We start from the raw sequence: 13857 nt of genomic DNA, 5'->3' as shown, positions 1-13857 counted from the left end.
CATACTTTTATCTTCTCATAATTCTGGTACAAGTTAACCTTGGTTTCATTTGTCCAAAGATTTATTTATTTATTTTTACAAAACTTTGCAGGATCTTTAAGATGTTTTCTGGAATCTGATCTTCCTGCTCTTGAGATTGTGGTTTCCACCTTTTTGTACCATGGAAATAATTCTGTCATCATGCACTTTAGTTGTCTTTTGTGGCCTTTCAGGCCTTTTGGTTTTACTGAGCTGGTTAGTGTATGTATTTTATTTCATTTAACCTTTTTTTTTAAATTATTATTATTTTACCAGGAAAATCCCACTGAGTTTTAAATTCTCTTTTATAAGGAAAGAGTAGCAGCAGTATACAGTTACATAAAAACAGACATATAAAACAACAATAAACATAGAAGTGAATTAAAATTGTTAGACTTGAAAATTAAAACACATCTGTATTTAACCAAAATATCCTATCAGCTAAGACACTTACAACCAGACATGTGCACCTCAAAGTCTTTTAAAATGGTCTTAAAATATTTAATGAGATCAGATCCTTCAGATTTAGATCAGTTTGTAATTTATTCCATGAAGATGGAGCAGCAAACTGAAATGATTTTTTTTTTTCCCAAGCTCTGTCCAGACTTTACGTACTGTCAATAAGACGTAGTCGTGGGAGTGAGGAGAGCATCCTCCTGTGGATTTCTGATGGATATATGATAAAAGATAAGAAGGGAGCAGACCCAGAACAGCCTTGTATATAAAAATATACCAGTGATTCAGTCTGTGGGTGGACAAGGAGGACCATCCAACCGGGGTGTACAATACACAATGATGTGTCAAGTTTTTTAAATTGGTGATAAAATGCAGAGCTCTGCGGTAAACAGAGTCCAGTGACTGTAATCATCACCATAATCTAGTACTGACATATAAGTAGCTGCAACAAGTCGCTTTTTTGCCTTGAAAAAGAGGCAAGACTTGATTCTTCTTCTTCTTCTTCTTTCTTTTTTTAAAACCTGTCCTGTCCGGCAGCTTAAACAAGCAAAATTAGAGTCTGAATGATGGCTTGAGTCAGACACATTTGCTTTGCCAAGAGGATCTTTTAAAAAGGTGCCTCTTGCTAATCTTTACTTTTTAAATTCTATATTTATTTTATTATTGATATTGGTATAATAGTGATTTTTGGGGGGATATACACATACAAACACATACACAAACAAGTTTGGGGGCCTGTCTGCATGCTGAGGCTAAACACCACTAACAGCAGATAAACAAAAAAAAAAAAAATGAAACACAACCAAACAAACTGAAGGCTCAGTATATTTATGTGGAACATCAGTCAGTATGAGATCAATCAGTGTTGCTTTATCAGGATTGTTTGGATCGGGTCTGGTGGGACTGTTGACAATTTGAAAAAGGTTTACAGAATCACAGTGAGCGTTCATCTGAAAGTGATTGTAGCCAGTTCAGATTAAAATGACCAAGAATGACCAAATCTTTAGTTTTCTTCAATGCGCTGTGTTAAAGAAGGGAGAGCCTCACTGGTAGCAGCCAATAATAGTAGCATGATGAGTCTCAGAGATCTGTAGATCAGCCGCTAAAAATTAAAATTGATAGGTTGATTTGTTGGTCATGTTTAAAAGCACAGTCAAAATTACACCAAGATTTCTTGCAACCCATTGACAATAAGGAGCTAAAAGACCCATGGTGCCATCATACCCATCAAAAAGGTTGGGTTTACATAATACAATAAAATAAAATAACTTATTTTTCCTGCTGAAAGATTGTTTTCATGATATTCTTCCTCTGTACTGCAACTGCCAAAGATGCTTAATGATATCACTGTGTGTATTACTTGTTCTGTTCTTTATTTTCCCCACAATAGACCCTCTGACTGAACATGCTACATTACACATTGAGTAACTCTTTCATAATCACCTCCTCTGAAGGGGACTCTGCAGTTGAAAAGTTTCAGGGCCTGCCCAGGAGAACATAGTGCCACGTTTTTATTCTGGTATCAACACAGTATGCGAGGACTACCCACAGAGCGCCTGGTATTATAGGATTAAAAGTTGTTGGACATGAATTTATAATTAAGCTTTCACTTACCACGCTGGACTTGTTGAATAAAGTTTTGAGGACTCCTCCTGGGTATTTGCTTTGGACTTCAGTGTTGCTTTATCTCTCAGTTTGATATAAAATATCCCATTGGGCAGTATGACTTTCATGAGGGATTACTGGAACTGAAAAAAAATAGTCATGCTGAGAAATTATCATTTTAAAAAATTTATATTTTCATGGAACCATTTTATAGGTTTTCATTTCAGTAATTTAAAACGTTGGGGAAATAAAAGAAGAAATGTAAAACTGATGAAAAGTAATAAAGAAAGCGGAGCTATTATGCCAATTTCCAACATAATTTTATTCTTGAATTCTAGCAGCGTAGCTTTGCATGATACACAGTTCGAGATGATTCTTGTTAATATTTAACTCTGTCATAGTGTATTTTATCTACTGTCTGAAACAAGCCATTTTAGCTCCACTCCCCTCCTTTAAGCCCATTTTCTTCTGATTGGCTTCTGTGCTCACAGCCAGACTGTGTACCCGGGAACACTGTATTAAATACATTTCTCCTCGCTGACATCATACAGAGCCAAAAATAAGAAAAACTGAAATAAGGATTTAGAGCAGTCTGAACCTGAGCTTTACATTGGCCTCATTATTTGAAACTTGTTTAGTGTGAGCATTATAACTTTACGTAGTCTTTATGTGGTCTACTGTGCAATAATACCATTTACAGTTGATCTTGGAATATCTAAGACGGGAGGAATTTTCACAAGCTGACTTGCATCCTTTTACACACACTTTACCACACTTGAGTTCAGTGAGGTCTTCAGAACGACCCATTCTTTCATAAGTGTTTGTAAAGGCAGACTGCATGGTGATTTAATATACCTGGCAGTGGGACTGAAAACACTTGATTAAGGTTAAGAGGTGTGGCCCAGTGCTTTTGTCTATATAGCGTATATGTAAAACTAAAAATAACAAATGGTTATATGAAGAATTTACACTTGAAGATAAGAGCTTGATATACAGTATATTTCATTTATATTCGCAGGTATGGGATCCACCTCAAGCTTCTGAAAGAAGACACTGCAGACGACTTGATTCTGCTAATGAAGCATGTGAAGATGTTCTTGTCCACACAGAGAGTTAAAACCTCATCAGAGCTCAGTATCCTTTACAGAGTGGGCACTATAAGAGTTACAGTAAATGGACATACTGTGGCTGTAAAAGGTAGTCACCCATCTGACACCGCACAGATGTTCTTGTGTCATACCATTTTGTATTTTAAATACATCAATGTTCCATTTGCATTATACAGTTTATGGTCAAGGTTCCATCCACCATAACTTTGTAATAAGTGGATTCCTTTCAGTGACAACACCATGCCCATAATTTAAAAAATAGAAAATATGCATCACTTTGCTCTAAAATAATGAGTTTTTATTTATGAGACATAAAATAATAAGATAAAATGGGATGGCCTTGGGACTTTACAGTTTTTCATATATTCAACACAATGACTACACAATAGGACTGCTCACTTACACAGAAATATGCCCCAGACCTGTTAATAAATTCATAATATTTATAAATCATTGTTATTGATTTCTTAGTGCTCATAACAGGTACAATTACAAGAAAAGGTTTGTGAAGCCTTTGAAATTACCAAGATATTTAAAAAATTCAGAATTGTAGATACCAAATTCTGAACAAACTACCAAACAAACTGATGGTTTTACTTTTAATGTTTTCATAGAACCCTCACAGTGCAGGCTGGCACAAATAAGTGAATTTAATAACCTCCTCTGGTAGCAATAACCTCAGACAGTTTCTGTAGCTGGTTTTATGATTATATAATGATGAGGGGAAATTCTAAATCAGTCCTAGCTACAAAACTATTTCACTTCATAAATGTTTCTGGGATGTCTTGATTGAACAGCCCTCTTCAGTTCATGCTACAGAATCTCAATTAGTTTAAATTGAGGTCTTTGATTTGGTCATTCCAGAACCTGGAAAATAAGAAAATATTTCAATTGTTCTGTTGTTGATTTACTTGTGTGCTTTGCCTCAGTGCATCACCCCACCTCTCCTATGCTTTGGGTGGTGGACTGCTGGCCTTACCCCTCTGTGGTGCTCCCATCGTTGTGGTGTCACAGTTGGTATTAGGTTTTGGTGTGCAGCTCCCCTTGTTCTTCCTCAAACATAGCGTTCTACATTTTTGCCAAAAACTTTAGCTTTTGTGTCACAGAACATCTATCCCCAAACTGTTATGGCACATACAGATAGTCTTGAGAGAAGTTGAGATGTGCTGTATATTAATACTGTCCTGGATAGCAGAACAGTTAACACCATTCTTATTCAATGTTTTTCTTATAGTGGACATATGAACAAAGATTGTAGCACATTTTGTAGGTTTCTGGAGGATGATCACTATTAGAGAGAGCAGTCCTGAATTTTTTTGGTTTGTCTTATTATTTTTTTATCCTGTCATGGTTGTTGTAATTGAAGCATGTTTCACACCCACAGATATTTCTTGAGACAGACTTTTCTGTAAGCCAACTTTGTATGCCTTTATTTATATGGAGGAGCACCATTACAAACCCTTCTTCTTAAAAGAAGATGCAATTACTACAAAGTAATTATTACAGAGGTTCACCTGACGCATCTCTATAATTCTCACAGTTATTTTAATAAGCAATGCAGAAATTCTGGCAACTCTAAAGATTTCTCAAACTTTTTCTTGTCACTCTAACACACAGTGTAATACACTGTTACCGGCTACTAAGGCAACAGTATATGTGCTGAGAACGCTACAAGTCGGCCTTTTGAGAGAGAGAAAAGGAGAAACAGATAATGTCCCTCATGGTCTGATCAACACAATACAGATTATCTTGCTCCATCTGCGCTTCAGTGAGTAGTTCAACCTTCTTTTGTCCCAAATACCAACTGACAGGCATCCTTTCTCCTCTAGATAGCTTCCTTTGTAAGCAGACAATTGAAACACGAAAACACAGAGTGGAGATAAAGAGCACTCACAAATATAAAATGCTGACATTTTGTTTTTAAAAAAGCTACAGTTCTAGACCAGACTGACATTTCAGCTGATATCAAGAAGCTTGTTTAGGTTAATTTTGTGTTCAGAGGGTAGCTATAAATAGATTTAATCTAATGTTTCTGACAGAACACAGATTAGCTATTTAAGTAAAAAAAACAAAAGATGTTAATATACTTAAATCATAAAAATGTACATTAAAATTAAGAATAATTTATGTCTAAAATTTACCCAAACAACTGAAATCTTTTAGGTAAACAAAAAAAGTAAAGCAAAGAATTGAAAGGATGTTAGATGTTGACTACCGTATTTTCCGGACTATAGAGCGCACCATACTATAAGCCGCACCTACAAATTTTTTGGAAAAAACTGGAAACGTACATATATAAGCCGCACCGGGCTATAAGCCGCTGGTATCTCCGCCGCTCTCGGTTTTCCACAATTACTCGGCACTCAGCAGAGGGGGACAGACAACCCCAAATTTGAGTTATAACAAGTCAATTCACCATTGATTCGTTCACGCCGAGCTTACGTGCAGCGGCTCTATTTCCCTCCTGTAGTGCCAGGTCGATAGCCCTCAACTTAAAAGCGGCATCATAGGAAGTTCTTTTTGTGGTTTCCATGATGAGGGAGTTTGAAAAAAATCTCTTTTGTGCCTGCTGCTAGCACTTGTTGGCGCTTTCTTCTTTGATTTCCAACTTTGACGTCCCATGATTCATATCCTGCTAAAGAGCCCCCTGGTGGTTAAAGAAAAATCCACAGAAACGCCGCACCGGGCTATAAGCCGCATGGTTCAAAACGTGGGAAAAAAGTAGCGGCTTATAGTCCGAAAAATACGGTAATTTAATTTGAGGTATTTCCGTTTCATTGATGGTATTAGGTCACAGCAGATCAAAATGTTATTCCTGTCCTTAGGGGACACTGTTTTATTTATAGTTCTTCATTTAAAAATGATGTCTTGACAGAGTGCATTACAGATGCATGAGGTCTGTCTGTCAATCACTCTCAAAGAGCATGCATTTGTCAGTGAGGGTTGAGCCAGTGGTTAATCCAGCCAGCTCACACTGTGTTTTAAGTATTCACACTGTAGTTTAAGTTTTCAACTACTGTCATAAATTTATGAATATAAAACAGAGGTAAAGTGTAGTTGTTTTGCTTATGGGTAACACCAAAAATTATTTTTATGTTAAGTTCCCTTCAAAAAGTACTGGTCACATTAAAATTCAGTTGGTTGAATGCACTCATTGGTCTCTTCATTAGGTACACCTGTTCAGCTGCTTGTTAACACAAACATCTCATCAGCCAATCACATGGCAGCAACTCAGTACATGTAGGCATGGTCTAGATGAGTGAAAAAAGGTGATCTGAGTGACTTTGAACGTGGCATTGTTGCTGGTGCCGAATGGGCTGTATTTCAGAATCTGCTGATCTACTGGGATTTCCCACATCTCCAGGGTTTACAGAGAAAGAGAAAATATCCAGTGACTGGCAGGTCTCTGGGTGAAAGTGCCTTGGTGATGTCAGAGGTCAGAGGAGAATGGCCAGACTGCTTCAGGCATAAACAACACGAAAGCATTGAATTGCCTTATATCAGTGGTTCAGGCTGGTGGTGGTATAATGCTGTGGGGGATGTTTGCTTAGCAAACTTTGGGACCTTAGAAACAACTTGGCATGATTTAAATACCATTGTCTACCTGAGAATCACTGCTGTCGATCCTTTTATCACCACTGTGTAACCATCTTCTGATGGCTGCTTACAGCAGGATGATGCACAATGTCACAAAGCTGAGATCATCTCAGCTTTGTGACTTTAGGTTTCTGGAACATGACACTGTTCCATGGCCTCCACCGTCACCAGATCTCAATCCCATAGGGATGTGGTGGAATGGGAGATTGACATCGCGGATGTGCAGCCGACAAATCTGCAGCAAGTGTGTTGCTGTCATGTCAGTATGCACCAAAATCAGAGAAATGTTTCCAGCACCTTGTTGAATATATGCTACAAAGGATTAAGGCAGTTCTGAAGGCAAAATATGGTCCAGCCTGGTACTAGCAAGGTGTAACTGATGAAATGTTCAGTGATTGTGTAACCTCCAAACATTCTTTGACTTTATTAATGAAAACAGACTAATCAAGTCAGGATCAGGGAGAAGGTGGACAGACAGTTGAGATGCAGTAACAAATTAGGTGCACATATGAATAACACGGTAGCTGTTTGAACACATTTCAAAGTGAAATCCTCACACTTTTATTGTCAGCAATAACATGATTTCCTGACTTCAAAACAGGACATAAATAAATAGCAAAAAAAAAAAACTCCTCACATCGAAGCAAAAAAAGATGTTTCCTCCCGTCACTTCTTTAACTGATAATCAAAGCTGATGGCACTATCAGCGCGCACAGCGAGTGTCAAGAATGAATTTAAATGTGCTGAGTTTAACAGACGGTCAGCGTTTCTGTGGATTTGGTCCTCATTATTGTGCTTTAATGCAGACAGCCATCCTCCAGTTCTTTTCACTGGGTATCCACAGAGGACTCCTGTCTTTGCCTTTTCTCAATAGTCATATAAGGACTTTAAACGCTTGTCATTCAGATGCAAATTTCAGGCAATTTCCTTAGTCTGTTATAGGATGCAATCAAAACATGACAAAACGAGAATATCAATTTTCTTCGGTAATAACATTTCAAAATCAGCCCAAAAAGTAAAAAGAAAGGAAGCTATTCAAGCAATGTAATAAATAAGTAGCAGTGTTGTTGCATTTCTGTACTTAGTAGATTTTCTCTGTGGGTTTCAGCTGCCTCTCGCTGCCTTGTCTGTGTTGATTTAAAGGCTGAGCATTAAATGTAAATTTGATTATTTAAAGGGGACCTTTTATGCTTATTTTTGAGCTTTATATTATTATTGGACTCTATTAGAGTGCATAATTTATAATGCTAATTGTTTTTGGAACAGCCCCTCGGGTTATGCTTATTCACAAAAAGCCATTTTAGCGCCTCAGCCGTTAAGCCAACTTTTGTCTGATTGGCTGCCCCAAGCAAACAGGATTGAACAGCAGGTGGGAGGGGCTTCTGTGCTCACAGACTGAATGCCTGAGATGACCAGGCATCATGGCAAAATCCCCAGTTTTGCCACGATACAGAGCCAAGAATAGAAAACACTGTCTGAAATGGAGCATTTAGAGCCATCTGAAGCCTGAGCTTTTGGCTCAGTGGGAATATTTGTACACTGACCTCATTATTTGAAGCTTTGACCAGGTTTAATGTGACCATCCAGCATTCTAAAAAAAAAAAAAAAAATATATATATATATATATATATATATATATATATATATATATATATATATATATATGACAGAAAATAAGGAACAGCACGATAGGTCACCTTTAAAGCCATATTAATTCAAGAATATTTTAATTCTAAAAGCAGTTCTGGGTTTCTATTGTGTTTTATTAGCATTGCTCATCAAATGGTTTGAAGAGTTAACATCATTATTTTAGGAGATTAATTAGCTTAGAAGGAACATCCTGTGCAGATACACCCTTTGTGCTTAAAAAAATGTAGAATTCAACAGCACGTAAATATAAATGTATAATCATAAGATGATGAAGAAACACGCTCATGTAGAAAGTCTTTTTTTTTTTTTTTTCTACTAAAACATCCTCCTGTGATTTCCTTGTGGCAGAAATATGATTGCATGAATAATTTCTGAGGTACATGTAGTGAATGTTTCAGGGGGAAAATGTAAATAAATCTTTCTGCATGCATTTCTACCTAAAGAAAAATTAAACGGTGACAGTGTTCAAAGGGATCAATTCAGCAGAAAGACATAAAAAGCAGCGAGTGTTGATAGGCCTGGGGTTGTTTTCTGGAGACGAGCCAGATTGATCGCCCCACAGTTCTCCTGCAACAGGACAGAGACTCGCATATCAGTGCAGTTATTTGCTGCCAGCAGGGTTTGAATGAAATTATCAAACGTCTAAATGTACTGAATTTAATGAGTAATGCTGCAGAGCCTGAATAAATCACTCGAGACGTACTTGATGAAAGCAAGCTTTAACCTTGGAGCCTGATTGCGAATGCTGTTTGCTGTTTTTTTTTTTGGTTTTTTTTAAATATATACTGCTCTGTGCTCACCTTATATTGTGTTCACAAAGTAAAGCAGCCACTCCTGCTTGCAGGAGCCTTATTTAACTTCTATATCCACATAAAATCCCAAAAACCATGTTTTTGCATCAGCTTACCAGTAGCTCTGTTTGAAGCCTTTTTTTCTTCCAGAACTGGATCTTTACAATCTGTTTCTCAGCTGTGAGAAAGCTGATGGTGTACAGTGGTTAACTGACTGTTAAATTGTTACTCACTCTGTAGATAACGCTCACTGGCATCAGTATCAGCTGATACTAAACTAGTATTACCTTTACGTTTTATTTAACCCATGAATGATCAGTGTCTTCTGACACAGAGAATATTTATGAATTTGTTAAAACACAAAATCTCTTAATTTCAACTTAAGAGATGGTTACTAAAATGCACAGGCAGTTATTTAAATCTGTATTACAGTATTTAAAATTAAGAAAAAAAAATTCCATCCCATTTATTTGTTAACAACTTTCATGTTGCCACCACGTCTGTGAATTTGCAGTCTTTGTATATTTTTTACCAGTCATTTTGTCTCTTTAACTTTGAAACCAGTAACTCACCAGGAAGGTTATCCAGGTCACGACTGGCTGGCCTCGACAGTTTTCCTCATCATGGCCGGAAACATGGATCAGTCCTTATGTTTGTTACTCAATCTTTCCTCTCTGCTCACCTCTGCCTTCGTCTGGCCCGCCAGGATACATGCATCGGTGAGTACAAATACAACTACAGTAAAGTGAGTACCTCCTGCTGACAATTAGAAAGTCAGCAGGAGGCAACTTTTCTGGTTGCAAGCAAAAGTCCATCTGCATAGACATTAGCAGGTTAAAGAGGGAATGCTTTTGAGTGAATCTACCTTGTAACTGACAAACTACAACACAACTGAGCTTTTTATACAAACTTCATAAAATACCAAAACATAAAATACACAACACAGTGGCAGTGGATTAAATGAACTTATAGATATAAACAAAAAAAAAAAACAATATTGCAGGGTAATAGGGTTGATTGAGAATAATCCCTAAATCCTGCTTAGCCTCCAGAGTTGTTTCAAAATCCACCAGATGTGCCACAGTGAGTTTCAGAATCATCTCAGAAGCAGCTTTCTAACGCTGCATTACGAAAAATAGACACCAAGTCTATTTTTGATGGAAACCACGTCAAGCTGCAGAGAACAGATGAGGAGGGCAGGACGTCAGAGGCATAGAGCTACTACTGAATTTTCAAAGTAAAAGACCTCTTTCGAACTTAATGCTCCACTTCTGAGACACTAACAGTGTGATTTGTAGCCACGATGGAGCAAACCTGCATTGCAGATGGATTATCACAGACCAGCACCTGGTGAATGGCAGTGGTAATTTTGGAATTTAGGGGCATTTACTTCAGAAAGGTTGCAGCAAGTTATGTGTGTGGAAGCTACTTACCTGTAGTGACTGTAAAGATGTATTGATGAGTGTGATGATGGATGGATCCTTTTAAGATTGGATCGGTCTGCTGGAGCAGGTCAGAATAGTGTGTGAACAGAGCGAAGCCTCACACCGGTCAACAAAAGAACTCTGTGCTGTGTTTGGTAGATACATACAGAATCTGATACATAAACTAGGAGACGGTGAGACCACAGCTGCATGCCTTTTCAGAGGTTCAATTTTAACTGATGACAGTGTGTAAAATAAAAAAATTAACAGTAGGTTATTGCCGTACTTTGTCACATACTGATTCAGGCCCCAGAGAGAATAAAAACCAAAAATAAGCACTACAAACAGATTAAACAGCCAGTTAGTTTCAGAGGGCTAGTTTAAACTTTGTCATCAACCCACCCAAAGAAAAACCTGATTACTTTCTGGCTTTCTGCATTCTTCTAGCACATGCCCTCCATTTTGGCACAAATGCCTGTGGAAAAACATTCCTCTTCTCAACAATGACAGCTCCCAAGCTAAACTGGCTTCCAAGCTTTAACACAAACTTCAGTAGTAAGACAACAATAAAAATCCTACTCTTCATCCAATCCACTGGTCACACAGGAGGGGCTGGAGTGGAGCGAGGATGCAGTAATCTGCATATTAGTTCATTTTGAATTTGATGGCAGCAAAAACGCTGGAACAGGGCCACATTTATCACTGAGTAGCATCCCCTCTTCTTTTAACAGCAGCCTGTATGTAGATTCTGTAGGGGTCGTTACATTTAGCTCAGTCTGCGTTGAGCTGCAGCCACAAACACTGGAGCGGCTAATATCCGAAACATGAATGTTTGTGGAATGTCGTAACACAGACTGGTTAGCTTACTGTTAATTGATAGAGCGTGCTGTAGAGCTGCTATGCAAACTGCTGCAGAGTTTACACAGGACTTTTTTTTTTTTTTTGGTATACCTTTTAAAAACATGTTGCCACACCTCTGACCTCTTTGACATCGTGTAAGTCAGTTTTGGTGCGACCTTCGAGTAAAAGTTGAGTAATGTAAACAGTTACTGTAGGCTTTTCCTCCCAAATCAATCCTGAAAGGATATTGATGTTTGTCTTTATGAAAGTGGCACCAATGAGAATGGTTAGATGAGAGCACTTTGACCAAACAATCAACTAGTCATCCCACAGACTACAGACACACTACTGACAGACGTTTGGCTCTTACCAGTCAGTTTGTTTGTGTTGTTGTTATGCAGCAGTTGCACATGTATATGTTTTCACCTTAAACAGGGTTTTTGCTGCATACAAAACTTTTTGGTGCCTACTAAAGGAAAATCACTTGGACTGTGACACAATATTTACCTTTTGGGCAAAACTGAGAGGAAAATTACTTTTGTTAAGTAAGATGAGACAGAGAATTTGTCTCTTTGCTTCAAAAACCTGTGCATCTTTACAGAGGCAAAGTTCAAACATTACAGAACCATATTTGTATCTACAGTAATTTTCATCTAAAATATTGCCATGTGTGACTTTACTGGACCAAACCAAATCGAGACGAACCTGACACTGGTTGTTTTGGGACTAAGCAGTCCAGAATTATATTTTTAATTTAATACTATTCATCTTGAAGCTCTCCTCTTACAAGCTCCTTGCCAAGTCCCTGTCCCTCAGTCTTACATCCTCTGAATCAGTTGTGTAAACCTGGACATCAAGCAACAGTTAAACAAACAAACCCCTTATTTCTGATGCTGCTCCTTCAAATTTCAAACAGCTTGAAAGTGTGTCTCTGTGTTGTCCTCATTTAATCCTAACAAAAAAAAAAAAAACCCCAAACAAACAACTCCCCCACCCCCTAAAAAAAGCAGCACATCAACAAACAGAAACGAAAAAAACGAATAAAAGGAGACGAATCATCGCTTTCGTGACTTTCAGTTTTATGGCGTCTTCTTTTCAACAACGAGAAAGGAAAAATAGAAAAACAGGATGTGAAATAAGATTTGAGTACAAATGAGGAAAATGTACTGGGGGGAAAAATAAATGAAAGTGACAGTTCAGCTGAGGGGAAGAAGTTTAAAATGAAGTCTAGCTTCAATCATTTGAAATTGTGGGGGAGAGCTGAGGTGCTGAGATTAACTTTGCTGTCATTATACCAGCCTCTATCATCTTATCTGCTGTCGTCAAAGTCAATTACGGCACAATGGGACTAGACTGAACATGTGTTTTGTGCTCTCAGTGCATTTGATGTAGATGCAGCAGTTGAATATCTCACATAGCAGTTAGCCTTCAGCTACACAACGCGGTCGATTTCATCAATATCACAGAAATTTGAAAGGGCACGAATAATTAAGAGGCAGAGACAAATGGAGGAAATGTGGGCGTGAATACACACTGCTGTTAACACGCACACTGACACCTGAATGTGTGAACAAAGCTTCGTGCTGTTCCTGTTTTTATTGGTCTGAAGACTATATCTCCACATCAGCACTGAACACAAAACTTGTAGCTTGTAAATTATGTTTTTCTTTTCTTTATTTTTGTTTGAATATTCCTCAGTAGTGCAAGTAAAATCTAACGTTATTTTCAGATATATGCCAAAAAGTTATGAAATCAAGATGCTTTTCTGTGACAGATCCATTTTCCCAAGGAAGTGGCTGAATCGGGAATCCTTCCCGTCTACTGGTGCACGGCTCACTATGTGGAGATGCTGCTGAAAGCTGAAGTTCCTCTGGTCCACTCTGCCTTCAGGATGTCTGGTTTCACCCCATCACAGGTATTATCTGTAACACCAAGCATATTAATATGTTTGCTAATTCTCAGGTTTATTCAGCAAGTTTCAGTTTCTTTGTGTCGTCTGTGACATTTACAGCATTGACTTATTTTTGTTCATCAGGTCTGTGCTATGACAGTAAGACAAGATAACACACTCTTTTTTTTTTCACCCATAATACCTAATTTAATATTTAAGATTATTTCCTTGTGTACCTTCTTATTATTTTTGAGTGATATGAAAATGGAGTGTCAGAAGATCATAATGCTCCTCATAGAGAGAAAGGGATATTTATCCGCTCTGTGACAAGCAGACATTTACAATTATTATTACAAACACACTGTCCAAAAAACAGAATTCAGTATCAGCATACTCTGCAGGCTTACATCAGCCATTTCTGCTTTAGGACCTAAAAGAAAAGTGACAGAACCTCTGAAGCACAGAAACCAGAATCA

At 37.7% G+C, this 13857-nt stretch overlaps 1 protein-coding gene across 3 annotated transcripts in view; it reads left to right on the top strand.

Annotated features, from left to right (window-relative positions):
* Positions 1-13857, top strand: part of tbc1d32 (TBC1 domain family, member 32) — a 120775-nt gene that overhangs the window by 81317 nt on the left and 25601 nt on the right. For all 3 annotated transcript variants that reach the window (XM_030722066.1, XM_030722067.1, XM_030722065.1), the window contains exons 30-32: positions 3098-3213; positions 9791-9945; positions 13265-13405. In XM_030722066.1, coding sequence (XP_030577926.1) covers positions 3098-3213; positions 9791-9945; positions 13265-13405 — 412 coding nt within the window. The remainder of the gene's footprint in view (positions 1-3097; positions 3214-9790; positions 9946-13264; positions 13406-13857) is intronic.

Source organism: Archocentrus centrarchus, chromosome 24 (genome assembly GCF_007364275.1).
Source record: "Archocentrus centrarchus isolate MPI-CPG fArcCen1 chromosome 24, fArcCen1, whole genome shotgun sequence".
NCBI classification, from domain to species: domain Eukaryota; kingdom Metazoa; phylum Chordata; class Actinopteri; order Cichliformes; family Cichlidae; genus Archocentrus; species Archocentrus centrarchus.
Note: the sequence above shows the minus strand (reverse complement) of the source record. Positions and strands in the feature narration are given on the sequence as shown.